Here is a 24,362-nt window from a genome sequence, read left to right as displayed (position 1 = left end):
GGGCTGCAGCAAGTCACCTCCAAGACATCGGACATCTCTAAACTTCTAGCTGTAATACAAGCTAAGAAGCAGGAAATCGAGGCGCGCTCACGGCGCAACAATGTGCACATACTGGGCCTTCCAGAGACCACGAATGTAGGGCGGCTCACGGACTATGTGGAAACACTTCTACGTGAGATCTGTGGGGCAGATAATTTATCAGCCATGTTTGCTGTGGAGCGTGCACACCGATCCCTTGCTGCGCGCCCTCCCCCTGGCGCCCCGGCGAGACCGATCATTGCCAGACTCCTAAATTTCAGGGACCGCGATATGGTGTTGCGCATCACTCGTCAAAAAGGTACCATCAACCATCAAGGTAACGTGCTCACATTTTTCCCGGACTTCACAGCCACTGTCCAAGCGGCCAGGAAAGAGTTCCAAGGGGTCAAAAAGCTGCTGATGCAAGAACGCGTTCCATATGCCATGCTTTATTCTGCGCGGCTGCGCATTGGTGAAGCAGATGCGGCGAAGATCTTGACGAATTCCAAGCAGGTTATGGATTACGCAAAATCACTTCGCCGTCGCAGGAGTACCCCGTCGCATTTATCAGATGTAGAAGACTGAGTGCCTTATTTATAACTCTGCTGTATCAGTGTTCTTTGTCTTGGCTTTTTCTCCTTTTCCTCTTATTACTCTAGGTACATGTTACAATGCCTTACGTATGATCAGTATTCGAAAACGCACACGCTTGCTTGGTCTCCATATATCCGTATTAAGCTACTGACGTGCTGAGGGGTCTTGTTCTTGCTCTCCCTCAGCTCGGGAGAGTCCCACACTGGGGCCGTTGTTGCACTTTGTACGATGTGCCGTGCTAAATTGTTCCATTGTAATATACGCATTAACTTCTGCTATCCACATTTGTGCGTAACTGTTGCTAGCACTCAATGTAGGTGGAATGTACTCTGCAGTTGGTGCTGTGCTCCAGTCCCACTGGCCGGATAAATGGGATGGTTGCAAGTTAGTAGATATTGTATTATCCCTGCGGCCCCTCCCTGCGAGATCGGGAGGTATACGGCGCCGCTACGTCCCCTCATGGGTGTTCAGACTATTGTGCTCCTTGCTTGTACTTTTGTTAGGCGCTACCCAGTGGGTTCTAAGTTGGTCTCCAGTTACTGGGTTGATGCCTTTAAGGGTTGGGGTAGATAGGGTTGGATTCTTTGGCAAATTGGGGCAGCTGAAGTGGGTGGGGGGAGGGAGGGTTAGTTCCTGTGTTATATGCCGTAACTATGGTGATTGGTTCGTCAATGTTCTGAATGCTTTTTCTATCTTCTGCCACATACTTTTTTACTTTAGGGATCGTCGTAGATTCGAGGTCCAAGTCACATCTGGGAGGCAACACGATTAAATGTGACTTGGAATATCCGAGGTTTGAACACACCGAGAAAGACGAGGCAGGTACTTGCTTACTTAGATCGGCATGATGTGCAAATAACATTACTGCAAGAGACCCACCTTAACAAGCACACTGAGGGTAACAGCCAGCAGATGGGCAGTTTTTAGATTGGCTGCATCATTCTCATCTTATCCACGAGGGGTGCTTATACTCATTAAAAAAGGGGCGCCTTTTCAAGACCTTCGTACTAGCGTCGATGTGGAGGGTCGATGGGCAGTCGTGCAGGGGAAATTAGGGCTGACCGTGATTACCATTGTTAATACATACGGCCCAGTGGTAGATGACGCAAACACCCTTCCTCCACATGCTAGATGTACTGCGCTCATGGCCTAAAGCTATCGTTCTATGGTGTGGGAGGGGGGTGTGGGAGCTCAACACATTAGTCCATAAATCAGAGCGTACTGGGGCCCGCTTGGTTAAAGTAGCCCACTGTATCAGAGGGGCCATGGAGGAAATTGGAGTGGTAGACTCTTGGAGACAGCGAAATGCGGATAGACTAGCCGGTACACACATAGCGCCAGCTTTTAATAGTTTGTCTCGCCTAGATTATTGGCTTCTTAGCGAAGGTGCAGACACATGGGTATCGAAGGTCGACATTCTTCCCCGTACCCTCTCCAACCATAGCCCCGTAATATTTGAAATGACTACACCAGATACTCTGTGTCGGCCCTTTACATGGCGATTTAGGGCGCTATCGCTACTAGACCCGGTTTTTGCTGAAACTATACGAGCCAACATAGTACAGTTCTTTGACTTGATCACCGGTTCAGTAAGCAGTAAAGCTACTTTATGGGAGGCCTTTAAGGCAACGATCTGGGGGGTATGCATCGGGACAACAGCAGGGATCCTTAATGATCTCAGGGGTCAACTATCGAAGCTGGAGGGGTGGCTGAGGGGACTTGAGGCCCAATACGGACAAGGCTCCATATGGAAATATTGGCCCAGATTCGCGAGCTGACAGAAGAGTACAACACACTAGCAGAAACAGAAATCAAATATTTGTCCAAGCACCATGTGGCTCGCGCATATGGTGAGGGAGGTAGACCAGGCAAAAATCTGGCGGATAGGCTACAGCGCAGGGCAGCAAACCCCCCCCATTGACCACATTATAGACAGCACTGGCACATCCTACCACACACACGACGCAATTGTTGAGCAGTTCAGACAGTTCTATGCATCGCTAGAGGTGGTATGTCGGAGGAGGCCATGTCTGCTTACCTTGAAGACACAGCTATCGCGTGGTTATCAGATGGGCACAGGAAATATCTGGGGTTACCCATAGATGAGAAATATGTTAGAGAGGCCATTCTATCTCTACCCAACAACAAAGCTCCGGGGCCCGATGGTTTAACTGCGGAATTCTATAAGCATTATGCGGATCTTCTCGTTCCTCATTTACTTGAAATATACGCGGAAGCCCATGACACCGGCTATCTTCCCCCCTCCCTCCGACAGGCCCTCGTCATTACTCTGTTGAAGAAAGATAAGTCCTCAACAAGCTGCGACTCATACCGCCCTCTTTCGCTCATACATTTGGATGCCAAAATTCTTGCGAAAATATTAGCCACTCGATTACAGCCTTTAATATGACCAATCCGGTTTCATCCCTGAGCGCTCCACCTCCCTAAATCTCCGAACCATATTTGCTATGCTCCATGTGTTAAATCCTGACCTACCTGCTGCGGCCGAATTATTAGATGCGCCGAAAGCTTTTGATTCTGTGGAATGGAAATGCCTCTTCTTCATGCTTCACCGATGGGCTTCCCCCCGGTTAACATCAGATGGGTGCAAGTTCTCTATACTGACATCACTGCTAGGATGCGAGTTGGTGAGACTACTTCGGAGCAGTTTCCTGTGGAGAGAGGGACCCAACAGGGTTGTCCCCTGTCCCCTCTACTATATGCCCTCATTTTAGAACCATTAGCTTGCAGAATCAGACAGGGTCATTGAGCAGCTGCCTTGTCGTTTCACAATCGACCTGTGGGAATATCTCTCTATGCAGATGACATTGTTGTCTATGTCCGGGAACCCCACACATACCTCTTTCCGGTGATCCGCGAGTACATAAAATTTGGCCTCGTCTCAGGTCTCCAAATTAACTGGGAAAAATCCATCATTATTCCCCCGACACAAGTCACCACTACACCACAGCTGGAATACCCTCTCGTATGGTCTGTGGACCCAGTGAAATATCTTGGAGTGTGGGTCCATCGAGACCCAGATGTGGTCATTAAAGAAAACTATGGCCGGGCCTACATTATGCTCAATGAACAGGTGGATAGATGGGTGAAAATGCCTTTTTCGCTGTCAGACCGCATTGCCCTGATTAAGATGGTTGTCCTTTCGCGGTTCTTATATTTATTATGTAATGTTCCTGTTCGCCTTACACAACACTTCTTCAAACAACTTCGGTCTCAGTTGCTGCGACTAGTATGGGGAAACAAACAGCCCCGACTAAGCTGGCATACTCTTACACAATCCTTTGACAGGGGAGGCTTTCAAGCTCCGGATTTTTATGTGTATTATCTATGTAGCCAGGCACAATATGCTTACTTTTGGTTTAAACCGCATGATTTCTTGCCTCATGTCGCAGTAGAGGGCGTCGATACATACCCAGTGCTACTAACGGGAATTCTTACTCACTTTAACAGTCATACACCTAAACATGAGATAACACCATCGACATCACGGTGCGGGCATGGCAGGAAATCAGGAGGAGAACCAATAGACTTCCACTATATGCTCCTAATCTGCCACTATCTGGGCATGACGCCATTTCGGTAGTGCAAGAACGGGGCACCATGTCGACACAGAGAGGTGCGAGTAACACTAATGGGGGATCTCTACGTTGACGGGCAATATATCCCGGAGCACCACTTTGATTATGTACAACATCCCACATCACTCTTCCAGTTCACTGGTCATAGACTGCGTCAGGCGATAAGCGTTCACTACACTACATTCCCCGAGGAGCCACCTGTGTCTCAGGCACTACAGATGGTGATAGTCACCCCCAACCGGAAGAGGTTGATAAGTAAACTCTATAAGGCAGTACAGGGAGAAACGGCCGTTGGCCACGATAAGAGTTTTGCCCGCTGGAATTCGATACTGCTCCCTCCAATTACAGAAAACATATGGGAACAAATCATACACATAAAATTCCTACACCAGGTCTATTACTCCCCCCAAAAACTGCACAAGCTGGGTCTGCGGGATTCGGCCTGCTGCAAGCGGTGTGGTAGGGATCAGGCTGACTTTCTGCACCTCGCATGGCAGTGTGGGGCAGTTTTTAGATACTGGGAAAAAGTCATTGCTCTGATACACAGGATGACGGGCCTGGCCCTGCCATGTACGCCATTAGAATGTTTACTAACCTACACTCCTCAATGTAAATCGTTAGTGTGTCGTTTTGTGCGAGTGGCTTTGTTACTTGCCAAAAGGCGGGTGCTGTTTACATGGGACAGTAAATTAAAACCGAATGTAGACTTGTGGCTTAAGGATATGGCTTTCTGCCATGAACAATTAGAATTTTATTCAGAAGAACTGCCGTCGTCATCCCGGCCCAAAGACTTCTGGGTCCCTTTAAAGGAGTACTTATGGTCTCAGACGGAGCAAACCTCGGACTGATCGTCGGTCGCACTATCGACCTTTGCCCCACGGTATGCACTTTGGTACTGATTATTTTGCCTTTACATCAGAAGTCTGGATTGATTTGTGTGGCGTTGTAAACAATCATTGTCCTTTTTTTATGTGGCTAATGTTTGTTTTTATTGTATTACCTGGTTATGTCTTCTTATTTGAAACAAAGCTATTACTCTATGCTATCTTATGACCACATTGTATGCTATGCTTGTAATGCTTCAATACATAAAGTAAAGTTTAAAATAAAATAAAAACTTGAACCACAGCACTTATCTGATGTACTGCATCATCGGGTGGATCATTTGCTGTGATGTTTTTATGCTTTTTAGTAGTATTAAAATTTGGAAAAAAAAGGACCTCTTTTTGGTCACAGAGTGTTTGCAATCACATGTAACCAAAATACCTACCATCATTACCTTGGTGCAGAATGGTGTATTTCTATTGAAACATCAAATTTTTTTTTTAGGTTTAAGCAATTTGTGTAAATGCTCAAGCAAAGACCTCACTAAGGAAAGAAATCTAACAAAATTATCCATCTTTTCGGCTTCCTGGGAATTTAAATCCTTCTAGAGTCATGTCCACATGGGTAAAAGTTCAGCTTGTTGCTGCCATTGACACGGAGAGCCATGGCTGCTAGAGTCTGCCGTATCAGCCGCCTCTTCAGAACCGCACATGTTTTGTCAATGAGCCCCATAGTGACAGAGGTGGTGACTCGCAGGCTGCTGTGGACTTGTCCCTGCCACCCCGCTTATGCCAGGCAGCTCTTCCTGGGTTCATCAGCAAGGTGATCTGCAGCTCAGAGTATTCTGTGATGATTATAGTCAGAATGGACAATTCAGAATAAAACTGAAACTTCAGAGGTGACGGCACTCGTAGCAGAGGCTACAAATGTTGCAGACTCAGGGGTAGCACAGTGATATCCTCGCTGCCTGGTATAAACAGAGAGGCAGCTCTAAAAGCATGAACATGCACAGTATGGGTTTCCCACCCAAAGCAAATGCCCGCTGATGCGTCAAGCAGAAACAACTGAAAACTTTTGAAATTCCAAATGTATTCATATATTTAAACAGGTTCCTGTACCGCGAACATGGCCAAGGACTTTGGACCACTTTACACGAAACAAGAGTTGGTGACAGAATTTGCAGCAAACGATTAAGTGAAAAACATGCAGAAAAGCAGTGCTCTTAACCACTTGAATGCTATGGGAATTCCCCTGCTGTGCTGGGATTCCGGGATCCTCATGCATTCATGACGAGCTGGGCTCGTCATCAGTGTAGCAGCAGGCTACTTCATGACGAGCCCAGCTCGTCATGAGCGTGGAAGGGGTTAAAATGCGGTCAGACATTTGTACAGTCCGGTGTGGGTAGTGTTGGGAGAAGCCGGGGAGAATAAGTGAAGTGGAAACAGTACCGTGCGCTGCAACGATTAAAGGACGGAAAGGAAAACAAACATGCTGAAAAGCAGCACTCTTAAAATGCAGTCAGGGAAATACATAGCTATTGTGCCACAACAGCATGTAGGAACAAGCGCGGCCGCGAAAGCAACCATGCGCTGTAGTAACCTCATCCAAGACGCGACGAGGAATGCAGCTGCACCCCTGCACGCCGCTCCCGATTGCAAAACGCTGTGGGAGTGAACATTTCAAGAAGAGGTGGGACATGCGCCCTCCTTGGACCATTTGCGTGCTTTCATTATTCAAAGCCACACGCAAAGGCCAATAGAATGTGTGGGAGGAGTTAGACCCACATGAAGTTTTGAGCGCTCACAAAAAGCCTCCCATAGAGCAGCCCATGTGCACTGTGCTATGCTCGACCTAAAAAACCAGGGGCTGACCCCAATGGCTTCAGTAACCTCCGACTTGTCACCAACCTCCCGTTCCTAGCCAAAACAATGGATAAATGCGTCCTACTACTCAACCATCATATAGAGGAATTCCATCTCCTTGACACCTTCCAGTCAGGATTCAGAAAAGGCTGTAGCGCAGAAACTGTTATGCTCAATATCGCGGATGACATTCGATACTTGGATGAAGGGGACACATGCCTCCTAATCCTACTTGACCTTTCAGCAGCTCTTGATACTGTTAACCACCCAGCATTAATTGAGACACTCAAGACCACAGTTGTATCAATGGCAGTCTTAGTTGGCTCACCTCGTACCTGCAACATTGCTTGCAACAAATACAAATCAACAACTGTATCAAAAACAACACTAATTCCCCATGGTGTACCCCAAGGCTCAATTCTCTCCCCTGCTCTTTTCAATCTCTTTTTGGAACCTTTTACTCTGATCTTGAACCAAGCAGTGATAAAATATCACCTGTATGCTGATGGCACCCAACTTTACTACAGTAATAATTCACCGAGAGACATCATTCAATACAATGATACAATAATCAAGGTACAAACTTGGTTTAACAACCACCACTTAAAGTTGAAGCTCAACAAAACTAAAATACTACTTTTCTCCCCTAACAACCACCGTCTTCCAATCCAAGTTTGGCTCACTAACTTGGACGCCCTTTACTGCGCTCTTACACTATCTAAATCAGTAAAGTCCTTGGGCATCACTCCGGACAAAAAACGGTCAATGAAAGACCACATCAGCAACTCAGCCAAAGGAGCGCTATACACTTAAAAATATCAACAAAATCAGGCCTTTTACACTGCCTGATGATTTCAAGCCGGTGTTGCAGTCTCTTGTCCTCTCAAAACTGGATTATGGCTATGCCATATTCACAGGAACTCTGAAAACCCAACTTGCCCCCTTACAGCAGCTCTTAACATGGCCGCCCGGCTAATAACAGGTGTTAAACAATTAGAGCACATTTCACCGTCCCTCAAGAAACTCAATTGGCTTCACATCGAAGGAAGATGCATCTATAAGACTGCTTGCATCACCCACAAAGCCCTTCATAAACATAACCCAAACTACCTAGGTTCCAAACTTTCCAAAGCAGGAAGAGCCAGGACTCTGAGAAGCTCTAACTCATATCTTCTCATTCCTCCCAAACTGAAAAAGAAATCCTCACAGATACGCTCATTTTCTGGAAATGCTCCTGGGATTCTTTCTTTCTTCTTTCTGGCACGCACTCCCTGGAGATCTCCACTGTAACCCATCTTTTCCATGCTTCAAATGGGACCTTAAATAGCTTCTGCTCAACAAATATCTTAATATTCAAACTAAGCTATGCTCCCAAGGAGTCACACAATCCTTTTAGGCCTTTAAGGCAGGCATTTTATTTGATTGTTTAAGCTTCCTCTTTGTCATTCACGCCATAAACTTGTTCTGTTACAATGTCTTGCAACTACCTTGACTGCCTAACAATTTCCTGGATATGTATGTTTGGATGTACCTCTAGGTTTGATCTGTATGCTTGTATGTACTTCTATGGAACGACCCTGCATTATACGTAAAGTGATTGAAAACCTCCGGGTCTAGCTAGTGCCATTGAAAACCTTTAAATAAGAGGGTTTCTTTGCCTGTTGCCAAGGCAAATTTTCAGGGAACTTGATTTTCTTCTGACCTCCTTGATCTCTGTATTGAACGGAAGACTTTGAAGTTGCGCTATGAACCAAGAGGATTAAATGTTACATTAAGGAACGCTACAATTTGGTGTTGCATCTTCACCATACAATATGGCGGCTTAATAAAATCATCAATACTAAGTCCGATTTACTGGGAGATTGCCATGGGCCTGTGGCTCTCTGTGGTCCAATGTTCACACTTCCTGGAATTCCCTACCTGGTGCTCTTCATATGCAGAGGAAGGGAATGAGCAACTTAAGTAACCAAAAATGCAACACTGCTGCTGAAGCCAGCCTGCTATAAAGACGGATAGATTTCTGCACACTGTCCAAGTCTGCTGAGATATGACTAAATGGAGGGTGGTTACTTAATGCTATATCTACATAATGGTAAAGAATATAGACCCTTTCAGAATACTAGAATGCATTTTAACATGCATGTCATGCAGTTACCATTCTATAAATGGCACCCCATCTTACTACTGAAGGGTATCCTGTCCGACCCCCAAAAACTAGTGTATTCCCTGAGGTTGCTTTGTGGTGGGAGACGGAGGGCTACAGACTGGGCACCCTGTGTAATATGACCCACTGTGTCACTATGGGTCAGGTTTCAGTGGGAACTGGACTGAATGGATCATACAGGTGACAGAGGAATCAAGCTCCAATTTAGACAAAGTGTCAAGTAATGCTCATTTTCACATTAAAGAATTTCAGGGTTAGGAGCCATAGATTACAGTGACATTTTTGAAAGTTAACTAAAGTTTTGATACATGGATTCAGTGGTTCCAAACTTGTGGTGCGGGGACCCCCGGGGTCCACAAGCCACCAAAGGGGGGCGCGACTACTTCGAAAATTATATATTAACAGATTAATAAAGTGAATATAAATAAAGAAGCTAAATGTATAATTTAACATTTTAAAATGTACTGTAAATGTGGAATTTGTAATTGGACGCTATAAATTAAATTAGTGGCCTCAGATTGATTTGTGAGAGCAGTGCATAAGCATCACACAGAATATAGTATGAAAAAAGTTTCCTCGACTTAATTTAGAAAAATCCTCACCTTTCCGTTAAAATGTTGATTTTATTTTGTGTTGAAGAATTAAGTAAACTGTGTTATTTAAATATTTGTTTGATGAATGCTTTTTATCTGTATTTTTTAGGTCTCGCCTGACCTAGTGCATGCGCTGTTCTGGCAAGACTTTTAGTAAGGGCTTCAAAAAATGCTACCAGGGCCGGCCTACAGCATGCGTATATATGTGCGCAGGCGCGCGCTTACGAGCAGAGGCACCATATGGCTTTCCTCTCGCGCGCCTTGCTGAGACTCTGTCTTGCTCGCCCCTCCCCCTGCACAGAGCGAATCCTGTGAAATCGCAGCCAATGCTTGTTCCTTTTGAAAAGCATGTCGGCCTGAAGGTCTCAATGCACTATGCAGCCTGCAGCTTATGTTCATTGCTCCCAGTTTTAAAGCTGCAGCATTATGGCCCTTGTGTTTTGATTCGCACAGTTGCCTCTTTTTCTGTGGCTTCTTTCCACCTTCCTTTCAGACTTGCTACGGTGGGTGCTGCTCTAGCGTGCATTCAGATGTACTGTTCTTAGCAAAGTTAAGAATTAGAAGGAGGCGCAGGAAGGCTTTGAAGGGGAGGCGCAGGAAGGCTTTGAAGGGAAGGCGAGATAAAAGAGCAAAAGGCTGTTCCCATCTGGTTCCTTCCAACATCCCCCATCAGAGGGATTTCCAGGCTTATGGGGATTAGACTCTGGGCACATCTGTTGGATCATTATGCACAAGGGATCTCCTGCTATTTCCTTCTCATGCTTCCCCTATGCACCATCATTCAAAGATCATTTTAACAAAAGGCATTGCAATAAAATACAAACATTTAGTAAAAAATACAAAAGCAGCGTGCCTGAATGCAGTGTAATTATTTCTACAGGATAAATCAGCTCAGACCAAAGCATTTATAAATTGCCTTGCTTCCAAAAGCAATACTGTGTTGTGAAGGGTTAAGAAGTGATGGTTTAAGAAAAGAAACTATGAAAAAAAGCCGGTATAAGAGCGCAAAAGTGTTTGTGAAGAGCACTTAGAGCTAGCAAGGCTCTTTAGTGCTATCAGACATTTGTACAAGTTACTTACCTTCGGTAACGATATATCTGTAAGAAACATTAGTTAGTGTTAAAATTCCTTACCTTAGAATATCCCCAGGCGTCAGACTGGATCCGGAAAGTTTTCGTCAGCAGTACCCTTGCGCGTCATTAGGCGTCGTCTGTGGCTCTGGTCAGTTGTCGGCGTTGTGATCGCCGGGATGACGTTGGAGAACTTAAATGCCGCCCTCGCGCACGGACCTCAGTTCTGTATATAGCTTACCGTGCCAGGAACGCAGAGCCATGCAAGAAACAGACACTGGTGCCATGAAACTAGGGTCCTCAAAGGGAGATACCTTAACCCTAGATATCAGTTCGCAGAACGGGGAGGATGGCTGGGCGGTAAGGAATCGAACACTAACTAATGTTTCTTACCATTATAAAGTTACCAAAGGTAAGTAACTTGTGCATCTGAGAGAGACACGTTAGTGATAGATTCCTTACCTTAAAATATATACCCCAGCAATACCAACCCCGGTGGTGGGTTTAAAAACCAAGATCATAACAGAAAGTCCTGGAGAACGGAACGGCCGAAAAAGCCATCTCTCTGGACTTGGCTTCCCAGGCAGTAGTTCCAAGCAAACGTGTGCAGCGAGGCCCACGTAGCTGCCTGACAGATGTCCTGCAAGGGGACTCCCCGACCTAGGGCAGTAGTAGCCGCCGTGGACAGAGTGGAATGGGCGTGCAGCCCCACAGGTGGCTCCTTCATTGCCACGGTATAACAGACCTTGATGCATAAAACGACCCACCGAGAGATGGTCCGTTTGTGCACCGCCAGTCCCTTCTTAGCGCCCACGTAACCAACAAAGAGCTGGTCGTCCACCCGGAACTGGCGTGGGCGGTCTAGACAAAAAGAGCGCACGTTTTGGGTCCGGACGGAGGAGCCTCTCTTCCTAGGGATGCGGAGGCGGAAAGAAGGTGGGCAAGGTGATGGACTGCCCGATGTGGAAGGCTGTAACCACCTTGGGCAGAAAGAAGGACGAGTCCTCAGAACAACTTCGTCCAGATGGACAGAGAGGAAAAGAGGTTTAGAAGATAGAGCCTGGAGCTCACTCACTCTTCTGGCAGAGGTGATGGCAACCAGGAAAGCAGTTTTAAGAGTCAGAAGATGAAGAGGACAATTATGAAGTGGCTAAAAGGGAGCGCACATCAGATAAGTACAAGGTTCAAGTCCCACTGAGGCATCACGAAAGGAACAGGAGGGAACATGTGTGTGATGCCTTTCAAGAATCTATTTACAACAGGGGACTTGAAAAGAGAAGGCTGATCAGGAAGCCTTAAGAAGGCTGAAATGGCCGAGAGATAGCCTTTGATAGTGCCCAGAGAAGAGCCCTGCTGGGCAAGAGAAAAAAGAAAGAGGAGAACCTTTGAAAGAGGGACAGAGTGGATCCACAGCCTTTGCTGTGCACCACGCTACAAATGTATCCCACCATCAGGCGTATACCGTTTTTGTGGAGGGACGCCTGGCTGCCAGAATCACATCACAGACTTCAGGAAGCAAGTCAAATGGCCTCAACTGTCACTGCTCAATCTCCAGGCATGTAGGTGGAGACTGGACAGGTTCGGGTGGAGGACCATCCCCTGCTGCTGCGACAGAAGGTCCTCCTGAAGAGGCAGACAAATCGGGGATCGACTGACATGCTGAGTAGCTCGATATACCAGTATCTTCGTGCCCCGTCCGGAGCCACAAGGATGACTTGGGCCCGGTCTCGCCTGATCTTCAGCACTCTGGGCACAAGTGGTATAGGCGGAAAGGCGTTCAACAGACCGCAGCTCCACTCGCGACGAAAAGAGTCTCAGAGCGAGTGCCGCCTTGGAAATTCCAACGCGCAGAACAGACGACATTGCGTGTTCTCTTCAGTGGCGAATAGATCTAATCAAGGCTCTCCCACCACTGGTGAAAGAGACCTCGCTCCACGTCTGAGTTCAGACGCCATTCGTGATCCATCATGCAACGGTGGCTGAGTTTGTCCGCCCTGGCGTTCAGGGAACCTGTCAGGTGTTGAACCACCAGGGTGACGCCCTGGTGTTCCAGCCATATCCAGAGGCGCAGAGCCTCCTGACAAATGGTCAACGACCCCACCCCGCCCTGTTTGTTGCAGTACCACATGGCGGTGGTGTTGTCCGTGAACACCTGCATTACACTTCCCCGGACAGAATGAAGGAATGCCTTTGGTGCAAGTCTGATCGCCCGCAGCTCCAGAAGGTCGATATGGAGCCGGGACTCCGCCGGAGACCAGAGGCTTCTAATCTCCGCCTCTCCCATGTGCCCCCCCCCCATCCGAGGAGGGATGCATCTGTCACCACTATGTGCTCCGGTTGGGTAGGGAGAGGGATCTGCCACTGACCCAAAAGCGGTCCGTGAGCAACCACTGCCCTCCAAGATCAGAACGTGGTCGGACAGGTTGCCCTGATGCTGTGCCCAACTGAAACTTCAAGTCCCACTGCAGAGCCTGCATCCGCCACCTGGCGTGATGTACCAGCAGGATGCAGGAGGCCATTAGCCCCAGGAGCTGCAGTATCAGCCTGACCGAAACCCGGGATAAAGGTTGAAAGATCGGAATCAGAGCCTGAATATCCCGAACCCGTTGCGCGGCGGGATAAACCTGAAACTGCGCCGAGTCCAGTACCGCTCCGATGAAGAGGAGCTTTCCGAGAGGGGCACAGGTGTGACTTCGGCACATTGATGGAGAACCCCAGCGAGTGCAGGAGATCGGCCATAGTCTGGAGGTGGGAGACGACTGTCCGGTGCGAGCCCGCCTTCAACAACCAGTCGTCGAGATAGGGAAAGACTGAAAACCCTGATCTGCGCAGATGAGCAGCGACCACCGCCATCACTTTAGTGAACACCCGAGGGGCACTGGTGAGGCTAAAGGGGAGCACAGTAAACTGAAAGTGCTCAAGGTCTACCGTGAACCGCAGGTAGCGCCGGCAGGACAGGGAGGTGAAAATACGCGTCCTGCAAGTCCCATGCTACCATCCAGTCTCCAGGGTCTAGGGCAGCCAGGAACTGAGCTAAAGTCAGCATCTTGAACTTCTCCTTACGGAGGAAGCCATTGACGCTCCGAAGGTCCAAGATAGGGTGTAGGCCTCCTTTGCCCTTCTCGTACTGTCTGCTTTGTCGCCAAAATGGCGACAGCCATCGAAGGGCATGTCCATGAGTATGGACTGGATATCCCCCTAAAAATTGGCGGACCTCAGCCAGGCGTGACGACGGATCGCCACCGTCAGGGAAATCGCTCTGCTCAGCGAGTCCGTGGTATCAAGTCCACATCTGATGGAATAACGTGCTGTAATCCCGCCCCTCAGAAAGTGCTTGGGCGAGCCATGCCTGGGCCTCCTCCGAACACTAGGGCAGCACATCCGCAACCGTGTCCCACAAGGAGTGGGTGTAGCGGCCCAAAAGGCAAGCAGTGTTGATAGACCGCAACCCCAGACTAAGTGAGGAGAACAGTTTCTTGTGAAACTGGTCACACCATTTGGATTCCCGATCTGGAGGGGCATTTGGGAATGCGGTCTGGGACATAGAGGCCTGGATCACCAGGCTCTCGGGGTGGGGTGTACGGACAGAAAGCAGGGGGTCGCCCGGAGTCGGGCAGTGGGGTCGGGCCACGTTCCGATCTACAGGGGGCACTGTGGTGGGCTCGGACCAAGTGCCCATCAGAACGTCCATGAGGGCCTCATTGAACGACAGGAGAGGCTCCGAAGAGCTTACTGGCAGTTGAAGCACCTCAGTGAGGAGATTAGTCCTCACAGCCGCAGCAGGGAGCTCAAGAGCCAAGGCCTTGACTGCCCTGCGCAACACCACACCATTCGTAGCACCCTCCTCCGTAGCCACGGAGGGAGGAGAGATTAATCCAGTGTCAGGCGATGTGTCCAGACCACTGGCCTCCCCCAGCTCATCTGCCCAGTCCAAACTTAACTGGCACTGTTGTGCCAGAGTGTCCTCAGACCCTTCCCAGTCCTCCCCTCCAGCCGTGTCCTGATAAACAGGCAGAAATGACGGAGCCGGGTCATAGGTGAATTGATCACTCATCGACTCCGGAAACTGCGCAGAGCGACGCCGCGCTCTGGACCCGGGGCGGCGTTGTCCAAAGACAGTGCCGGAAGTGACACCAATAGGGTCGGCACCAGCGGAGGAGTCGTGAGGTCAACTGGCGTCGACCAGGATCCAGACCTGGATCCCCCAAGGCCCTGTGGCGTCGGGACCGAAGTCGACGACAGTGCCAGAGACAAAGCGGTCGGCTCGCTAGGGCCCCTAGTCGGGTCTGCGGGGCCCGAAGGCGCGCCGGCAGGCCTCGACAGAAGGAAGTGAATCCTCATGGCCACGAGGAAATCACACATCTCTTCCGGCGTCGCACGCAGTCCAGGGATCGGAGGGTCTGGGACCAGATGTGACGCCTGCGGCTCCGGCAGAGCTGCGCGGGTGGTGGCACCTGAACCCTCAGCCACGTCGCACAACCGGCGAGGGGAGTCAGAAGTGTGATGTCGCTTCTTAGACTTCTTTTTAGACTGCCTCGACTTACCTGAATGCGAGGACTTGGAGCCCGACGAACGGTGTGGGCTCCGGCTCCGCGACCGGGCCCTCTACTTCCTCCTCGACCGGGACCTCTAGCGGCGCGGAGCCGACAGCCAGATCTCGAGGAGCTTGCATGACCACTCCCGCCTAGCTTTTGAGGTCGAGGCCCGGTAGTCGAAATCGGCCAGAGGCAGTAGTGACACCAGTGGTGGGGGTCGGTCACCGACATCAGGCGGTGACAGCCGTAGTACGGTTTGAATCCAGGCATCCCTAACGGCACCAGGAGTCAAATGGACTCGAAAAAGATTGCCAAAATGTTAGTCAAAAAATGACTAGGGTACTAGCTCTTCCCGGATCTGCGCTTGGTGGCACGGAAAAAAGAAATGACCTCAGCGCGTGAGGGCGGCATCTAAGTACTCCAACTACATCATCCCGGCGATCATGACGCCGAAGGACGCGGGGCCGCAGACGACGCCTACCGATGCGCAAGGGTACTGCTGACGAAAACTTTCCGGATTCAGTCTGATGCCTGGGGATATTCTAAGGTAAGGAATCTAACATGTTTCTTTCAGATCAATATTTCAACATTTCTAAACTGCTATAAGAAGCTATACTAGAAAAAGCTAACAATTTAAAGTTACCTTTTAATTGCAATATTGTAATAACAATTAAAAAAACTTCAATAAAAATGCATCTGGCGTCCATTTCTGACTATCTTCTGCATATAAACTATCATAATTAAGACTTTTACATCTGTCCATCCTTGTACCTTAGGAATGTTTACCTGGCTTAAATACCTAAATAGTTTCAACAATGGCTCCGTCGGGTATGAACACAATTGCTTTGGATCATGTATTTATCTTTGACTCAGGTATGGGCATAACATTTCTACTTATTATGCTGCCTCTATTAGGCCATAGAAGTGCAAAACCAAACAATGGGGAGAGTCAGTCAAACATTTTAATCACTGAATTATCATTTCATACATTATTTTGTTTGTTCTTCTCAACTGACACCTTCAAATATGCATTAAAATTTACAAAATACGGCGCAACAATTCAGTTTAGTGAGCAAAGTGACATAGTGTGAAATAAATGTGACACAGTGACATCAAGTGATCTATATACACGTGCGTGAGAAAATGTTTAAAGGGAAAAGAAGGATTTAGAAAGGCCAAACTCCAAAAATCCAAACCTGATGGTTTTTAATGTAATTTTTAATTGAACCAACAGGCGCAACTACTCCTTACCTGCCCCCGTCCTGAAGAAGACCCGCTAGAGACCCATAAATAAGGAGTCCCAGGGTCGAAACGTCGACAGACTCTCACAAAGGACCAGCCAACCATGTCCAACATACCACATCTATTGAATATAGTTTGTTGGTTTTGAGTGTCAGCAAAATAAGAATTGGCCTTTCTAAATCCTTCTTTTCCCTTTAAACATTTTCTCACGCACATGTATATAGATCACTTGATGTCACTGTGTCACATTTATTTCACACTATGTCACTTTGCTCACTAAACTGAATTGTTGCGCCGTATTTTGTAAATTTTAATGCATATTTGAAGGTGTCAGTTGAGAAGAACAAACAAAATAATGTATGAAATGATAATTCAGTGATTAAAATGTTTGACTGACTCTCCCCATTGTTTGGTTTTGCACTTCTATGGCCTAATAGAGGCAGCATAATAAGTAGAAATGTTATGCCCATACCTGAGTCAAAGATAAATACATGATCCAAAGCAATTGTGTTCATACCCGACGGAGCCATTGTTGAAACTATTATTGTATTACCCAGGTTCTGAGGGATATTGGGTTACCCCATAAGAAATTTCTCTTGGCTTAAATACCTAAGCAACAAGCATTGGCATAGCCAATAGGTCTCACCTTTGCAACCTTATAAGTGTTTAACCATGCAACAGTTATTGTTGCCCCAAGGATATTGTGCTGCATAACTAAATACTTATAAGGTCCAAAAAAGAAGACCTATTGACAATGCCAATGCTTTTTTTTATTGCTTTGCAGTTCAAAGCATCGACCATGCTTAGTCTGAGGTCCCCGGCTTCTAGTAATGCCTGCGTGGGTTGTTCCCGGATTCCAGTAATGGGTAAGTGGGGGTCCCCAGAAGTCAAAAGGTTGAGAACCACTGGATTAAGTCATTAAGTCTATAGACACGTTAAAAGAGCATTGTCCGAGCAAAACACTTGTTCACACGTACAATATTGATGCGTATTTATGTTTAAGCTACGTGAACACAAAAAACTAACATGTAATTCTTTGATTGGTGAACATGTACTCTCGCCTATGGGACTTACTACGACCGGCAATCTACTAATAAGGTGAATTGTACAAATTGATAACTTGTGAAAAAGGTGACAAAATGAGGTTCCACACTAGCTAGGATGGGGGGAGGGAGGGGGGGGGGGACATGTGAAAGAACTGTGCACCACCCAGATTGTATTGATTGAGCGTGTGGAGGTTATTTTCAACAGGAAAAATAATCCTGCGGGGAAAATGCTTTTGCACTTCTAACATCTGTTGCATGATAACTGTAGTGGATTGTGAGCATTACAGAAAATCCACTCTAGTAAATATAGTGAACAAGGAGCATAGCTGGAAATGTGCAATGTTTGCGAGAATATGCAATGAAGGAGCAAATATATGTAAATCCATGCAAACCTTATACTGTACTTGATAAATCCTATACTTTATTTTCATAATTTGGGTCCTTTATCTACATTCTAGTTTCTCAACTCTGCCAAACTTAGGCTCGCCTGTAAACGGGCTGAACATTAGTATTACGCACCATTTAGAAATACATTTACACGAAAGAAAAGGATAAACATGCTGACAACTGACTTTCCGTTATTGTGAGTTTTAATAGTATTTGTCCCTCTTAAATTTCATTCGGTTCATCACAAGTGAAATGGAGAGGACCTTTCAATCGCCCATTATTTCCTGGCCATCCTGGGCACAGAGAGTAAGCAATAACCATTAAACAAATACACAGTGAGTCTAGTCTTTCTAACTGTTTCATGTGTGACCCGTCGTCCCTGCACTGATTAAAAGTACAAACAATTCTTAGCAGCCCGGAGGACATTAGGACTAGGCCATAGATTCTACGTCAAAAACAAAACTTTGTTCCTAGGATGTTAAATTATGAATTGTTGAAGGAATTACTGAATCAAGCGAGTGACAACTACAGCAACCGATGATGTGCCCTACTTCCCAGCATGACTAGTCCGCTTTCCAGCTGGAGTGTTGCTGCCCGCATACATAAAATATTTGCTACAGCTCTTATACTATTTTGCGGTCTTAAATATTCAATTTAAACTGGACTCCATTTATAATCCTCAAACGGATTAACGGCCAAGTTGGCCCTGCCGGAAACAATAAACGGCAAGTGTTTAACTGAGCAAACCAACAATGAAGGTGTTGTTTTAATGGACACAGTCGTTGCCTACTTAAGTGACCGAAATATATACACAACATACTCTAGTATGAAAGGCGGGCCAGCACTGCTACTAAATTCTGTGATTCTCTAGAAATTCCGAAAGAAACACCATTACCAGCTCAACCCCTGTGACGCGACACAGATAAAACTATCGAAATACTAGAAATGGGCGTGGTAGGCAGAAGCAGTGTTTTCGCTCTACGGCTTTCATGACCCCACCCCACCCACATACAGAATGTACATTAAAATGTTATTGTAGAGTCAATACGGTCTGTGTAAAGGACAACAGAAGCAAAGCAAGAACCCTATTTCAACAAAAGGTAAATTGAAAGTAATTTACCCCAAGTTTTGGCATGACTGATCTCCTCAGGCGACCAATTTTGGACCAATGAGGAACTTTGCACACGTTGATTCTCTGGAGCAGGACTTCAAGGTCAAATCCATAAATATCATGGCCCTGTAAATGGAAGAGAATGGAGTTAAATCAAGTGGATTAACATTTGAACCACATTTTTTGTAAATGTTGCTTCAGAAATGCTGCTATTGTGGGAATGATGGTCTCCACTGATATTTTCTTACAGCGTCGTAATATAGAAGTGTTCATGACACAGGAGGATGGTGGCAACTAAAGCGGTGCATTGTGGACGACACAGCAACTCGAACCACATGTATGAAATTCCTAGGTATCTGGCCTTTAGCTACGCTCCAAGGTCCGTTGCTAGGAATAAGCTGAGTTGCTATCTGCTCAGTATACAATTCTAAAGAGGTCTGAAGAAGTACATCTCAATTGAAGGTTAGATAAACAAGTTTCTTTATTCTTATCAAAGGAAGAAAGGATCTCATCCACAGCAGAGATAGGCAGGCAGCAACTGACACAGTCTCGGTCAGAATAGAACCATAACAAGACTACATCATCAGATTCAATGAATAACATTCTAGTAAGGGTAAGGTGCAGAAGCAAACATAGAGAAGGATACCACACGGTCCTATCTAGTTGGCTTAGGGAACCAAGCCAACCCTGGGTTACGCATCTTCTCAGTATAAGCATCGTCTGCTGTCCTGAAAGGGGGGGAGCATTTCACAAGTGGCTGGCTCTGTGGCCAGCAGTAAATGTGCGATGGCGTGTGACCAAAAATCCTTAAGTCAATATAGCTTATGCAAAAGACTTCATACACCTTTAGATCAGGGGGTTGGGAGACAACGGTCTCTCAACTTGACCAGAAGGCGTTTATGAGAAAAACACAAGTAAACTCAACAGGTCTGGCCTTTTCCCCCCGAAAAGTGCAATTGCTGCATTGATTGGAGTCAAGGTGAATTGGTGTTGATAGTGGAGAGGATAAATGTGAGAAGGATTCACAGGGAGGATAAGGGAGTGCATATATGGATGAATGAGTTATTCAGTGCATGGATTAATGAGCAAGTTACTTACCTTGTTATACATCAGGGTCTCTATTTGGCAAGGGGTTGCACCTTTGTTCAAGTAGGGACTCTTCTTCCTAGTCAGGGCAAGGTAGTTGCATCCTAAAATAACCCCTGCTCACCCCATAGTAGCTTGGCACGAGCAGTCAGGCTTATCTCAGAGGCCGTGTGTAAAGCATTTGCACATAACCAACAGTAATGCAATGAAAACGCTACAAAAGGACACCACATCAGTTAAAACAAATATCCACTATATATATATATATATATATATATATATATATCCAAAACAAGACCAAAAAGACAAAGATCCTTATACAGTCCTTACAAATATTTACTTTGCAAGATATCCTTAAAATTGCAGAAATACCTAAAAAAAAAAAAACAGTTCGTACAAGTCAGTAGCTCTGTCCAGGGCTACCTCAATGCTAAAAACAACAGTCTAACAGTTCCAGCCGACCGCGTGAGTACGGGCCAGCGAAAGCTTGGACAAACTCTGTAACTGTACCTTTCTTGTTGTGGCTGGCATGTTAGTGTGAGCTGGTCGTGGCAACCGTCGCGGTTGTGTTGCACAAATTGAAGCTGTGCAGGGTGCAGTGTCCTCCCGATGAGGTGCAGGCAGCGGCTTGGTGACGATCATCCAGACGGCAATGGTGAGACCGATGCTTGCGGTGCAGGGCGAGACTGGGCTCAATGCGGTGCTGACAGGTAGCGGTGCAAGCAAAAGAGCCAGGTAGCGGGAGCTGGCATCGGATGGCTTAGACTGTGTGGGACGAGGCGGTGCGTCGTGAAACTAAAGAGCGGTGCCTCCAGCCACGATGCGGTCACGGGTGTCGAAGTCAGCAGCAGCGACAGCGTTGGTGAAACCAGGATGGTGTAGTGAAGTGAGGCGGTGCAGACTGCTGTGCCCACAGGTCATGGTGCAAGCAGTAGCTCAGTGGCAGCGTAGAGACCAGGGTTCCAGTACAAGATGCGGATGATGCCTTCTACGGTGCGGATGGTGCCTTCTACGGTGCAGTCAGGACACAAAACCAGCAACTGAGTCGGTGCGTTTCCCTACTCTCTGGCAACTGAAACAGCAGTTTCCAGAGGTGGTACCAGAGGTTTACGAAGTCTTTGCAGGCCCTGGGACTTTGGAACAGGAGGCAAGCTCTACTTCAAGCCCTTGGAGATACTCAGCACAAGTAAAAGAAAATTCAAGTCAGTCCTTTCACTGCCCAAGGGAGAAGCAGCAACTGCAGGCCAACCCAACAAAGCAACACTATAGCAAAGGGGCAGTACTCCTCCTGGCAACTCTTATTCTGGTCAAGTTCCTTGATTCCAGCGAGTTCTAAAATGTTAGGGTCTGGGTCCCAATATTTATACTCAAAATCCCTTTGTTCTCTCAGACAGAGTGTCTGTGCTTAGTCCAAACAAGTTATGTCCTCTCTGGCCCAGCTTCATCGCAGTAGGTGGAGACAGCATTGTGGAAGGCAGACCAGGTCCATTCAGGTGAAAGGAAATCTCCTCCCCCAACTTTAAATGCAGACCAGGTCTATTCAGCCTAGCCCTGAATCATCCAGACTCTGGAGCAACTGCACATGACCCAGCCCCTGTCACTCCAAAGCTAGACTGTCATTAAACCTCCTAGCAGAGGCGCACTGAAGAACTAAGCAACAAAATATCTAATTTCTAAAAGTGGTATTTTTAAACACAATGTAGAAATCTCCCTCACTAAAAGATGCATTTGAACATTCCGAGTTCAGATATACTAAACTTTATTTCCCTACCTTGTTCCCAGGCGCACAAGTTACTACTTGTGTAACGATATATCTGTAAGAGACATTAGTTAGTATTAGATTCCTTACCTTAGAATATCCCCAGGCGTCAGACTGGATCCGGAAATTTTTGCGTAGCAGTACCCTTGGGCGTCGGTAGGCGTCGTCTGCGGCTCCGCGTCCGTCGTCGGCGCCGTGATGACGTCGTCGGAGTACTTAGACGCCGCCTCCGCGTGCTGACGTCAGTTCTTAGACACAGCTTTTCCGCGCCAGAAACGCAGAGCCATGTTAAAAACCAACACTGGTGCCATTGAAACTAGGGCCCTGAAAGGGGACAACCCTAACCCTAGATATTGGTTCGCAGAACGGGGAGGATGGGTGGGTCGGTAAGGAATCTAATACTAACTAATGTCTCTTACAGATATATCGTTACACAAGTAGTAACTTGTGCATCTGAAAGAGACACGTTAGTATTAGATTCCTTACCTTAGAATAGATACCCCAGCAATACCAACCCCGGTGGTGGGTCTGCGAACCAATAATCACACCAGAAAGTCCTGGAGGGCAGAACGGCCAAAGAAGCCATCCCTCCGGACTTGGCTGTCCAGGCAGTAGTGTCTTGCAAACGTGTGCAGCGATGCCCACGTAGCTGCCTGACAGATGTCTTGTAAGGGCACACCCCTGCCTAGGGCAGTGGTAGTCGCCGTGGCTCGGGTAGAATGAGCCCGCAATCCAGCCGGGGGCTCCTTCCTAGCCAAAGAGTAGCATGCCTGGATACACAAGATGATCCACCGGGAGATGGTCCTCTTGTGCACCGCTTTCCCCTTCTTAGCGCCCACGTAACCAACAAAGAGTTGGTCATCCACCCGGAACTGGCGTGTGCGATCCAAATAAAATGAGAGCGCACGTTTTGGGTCCAGACGGTGGAGCCGCTCTTCCTCTTTAGAGGGATGCGGTGGCGGAAAGAAGGTTGGCAAGGTGATAGACTGCCCGATGTGGAAGGCCGTGACAACCTTGGGCAGGAAAGAAGGTTTGGTACGTAGCACCACTTTGTCCGGATGGACAGAAAGGAAAGGTGGAGTACAAGAAAGAGCCTGGAGCTCACTCACTCTCCTGGCAGAGGTGATGGCAACCAGGAAAGCCGTCTTCAAGGTCAGAATGCGAAGAGGACAGTTGTGAAGTGGCTCAAAGGGAGCGCACATCAGAAATGTAAGAATCAGGTTCAAGTCCCACTGAGGCATCACAAACGGAACAGGAGGAAACGTGTGTGTGATGCCCTTAAGAAATCTATTAACAATAGGGGACTTGAACAAAGAAGGTTGATCAGGCAGCCTGAGCAAGGCTGAAAGGGCAGAAAGGTAGCCCTTGATAGTGCCCAGAGCAGAGCCCTGCTGGGCAAGAGAAAGAAGGAAGAGAAGGACTTCAGAAAGAGGGGCATTGAGGGGATCCACAGCCTTTGCTGTGCACCATGCCACAAATCTGTTCCACCTGCAGGCGTATACCGACTTTGTGGAGGGACCCCTGGCTGCCAGAATGATGCTACAAACTTCAGGAGGCAAGTCAAATGGCCTCAACTGTCGCCGCTCAATCTCCAAGCATAGAGGTGGAGACTGGACAGGTTCGGGTGGAGGACCGTCCCCTACTGCTGCGATAGAAGGTCCTCCTGAAGAGGCAGACAAACCGGGGGATCGACTGACATACTGAGTAGCTCTGGATACCAGTACCTTCTCGCCCAGTCCGGAGCCACAAGGATAACTTGGGCCCGGTCGCGCTTGATCTTCTTCAGCACTCTGGGCAGAAGTGGTATAGGCGGAAAGGCGTACAACAGACCGCAACTCCACTCGCGACGAAAAGCGTCTGAGCGAGTGCCGCCTTGGAAATGCCAACGCGCAGAACTGAGGACATTGCGCGTTCTCTTCGGTGGCGAATAGATCTAACCAAGGCTCTCCCCATCGCTGAAAGAGGCCTTGCGCCACGTCCGAGTTCAGACGCCATTCGTGATCCATCATGCACCGACGGCTGAGCTCGTCCGCCCTGGCGTTCACAGAACCTGCCAGGTGTTGAGCCACCAGGGTCACGCCCTGGCGTTCCAGCCATTGCCAAAGGCGAAGAGCCTCTTGAAAAAGGATCCACGACCCCACCCCGCCTTGTTTGTTGCAGTACCACATGGCGGTGGTGTTGTCCGTGAACACCTGCACTACACTCCCCCGGACAGAGGGGAGGAATGCCTTCAGTGCCAGACGAATCGCCCTGAGCTCCAACAGGTTGATGTGGAGCAGGGTCTCCGCCGGAGACCAGAGGCCTCTGATCCCTGCCTCTCCCATGTGGCCTCCCCAGCTCTGGAGGGACGCATCCGTCACAACTACGTGCTCCGGTTGGGGAAGGGAGAGGGATCTGCCGCTGACCCAATCGCGGTCCGTAAGCCACCACTGCAGCTGTCTCGCAGTGCCCTCCGAGATCAGGACGTGGTC

At 47.8% G+C, this 24,362-nt stretch overlaps 1 protein-coding gene across 1 annotated transcript in view; it reads right to left on the bottom strand.

The window, feature by feature from the left end:
- POLA1 (DNA polymerase alpha 1, catalytic subunit) overlaps positions 1 to 24,362 on the bottom strand; it is a 1,864,208-nt gene that overhangs the window by 1,306,856 nt on the left and 532,990 nt on the right. The window contains exon 19 of the mRNA XM_078657805.1: positions 19,056 to 19,172. Within this exon, the coding sequence (XP_078513931.1) occupies positions 19,056 to 19,172 (117 nt within the window). The remainder of the gene's footprint in view (positions 1 to 19,055; positions 19,173 to 24,362) is intronic.

The sequence above is a fragment of the Lissotriton helveticus genome, chromosome 8, assembly GCF_964261635.1.
Source record: "Lissotriton helveticus chromosome 8, aLisHel1.1, whole genome shotgun sequence".
NCBI lineage: Eukaryota > Metazoa > Chordata > Amphibia > Caudata > Salamandridae > Lissotriton > Lissotriton helveticus.
The sequence above is the reverse complement of the archived record's forward strand: the minus strand, read 5'-3'. Positions and strand labels throughout refer to the sequence as shown.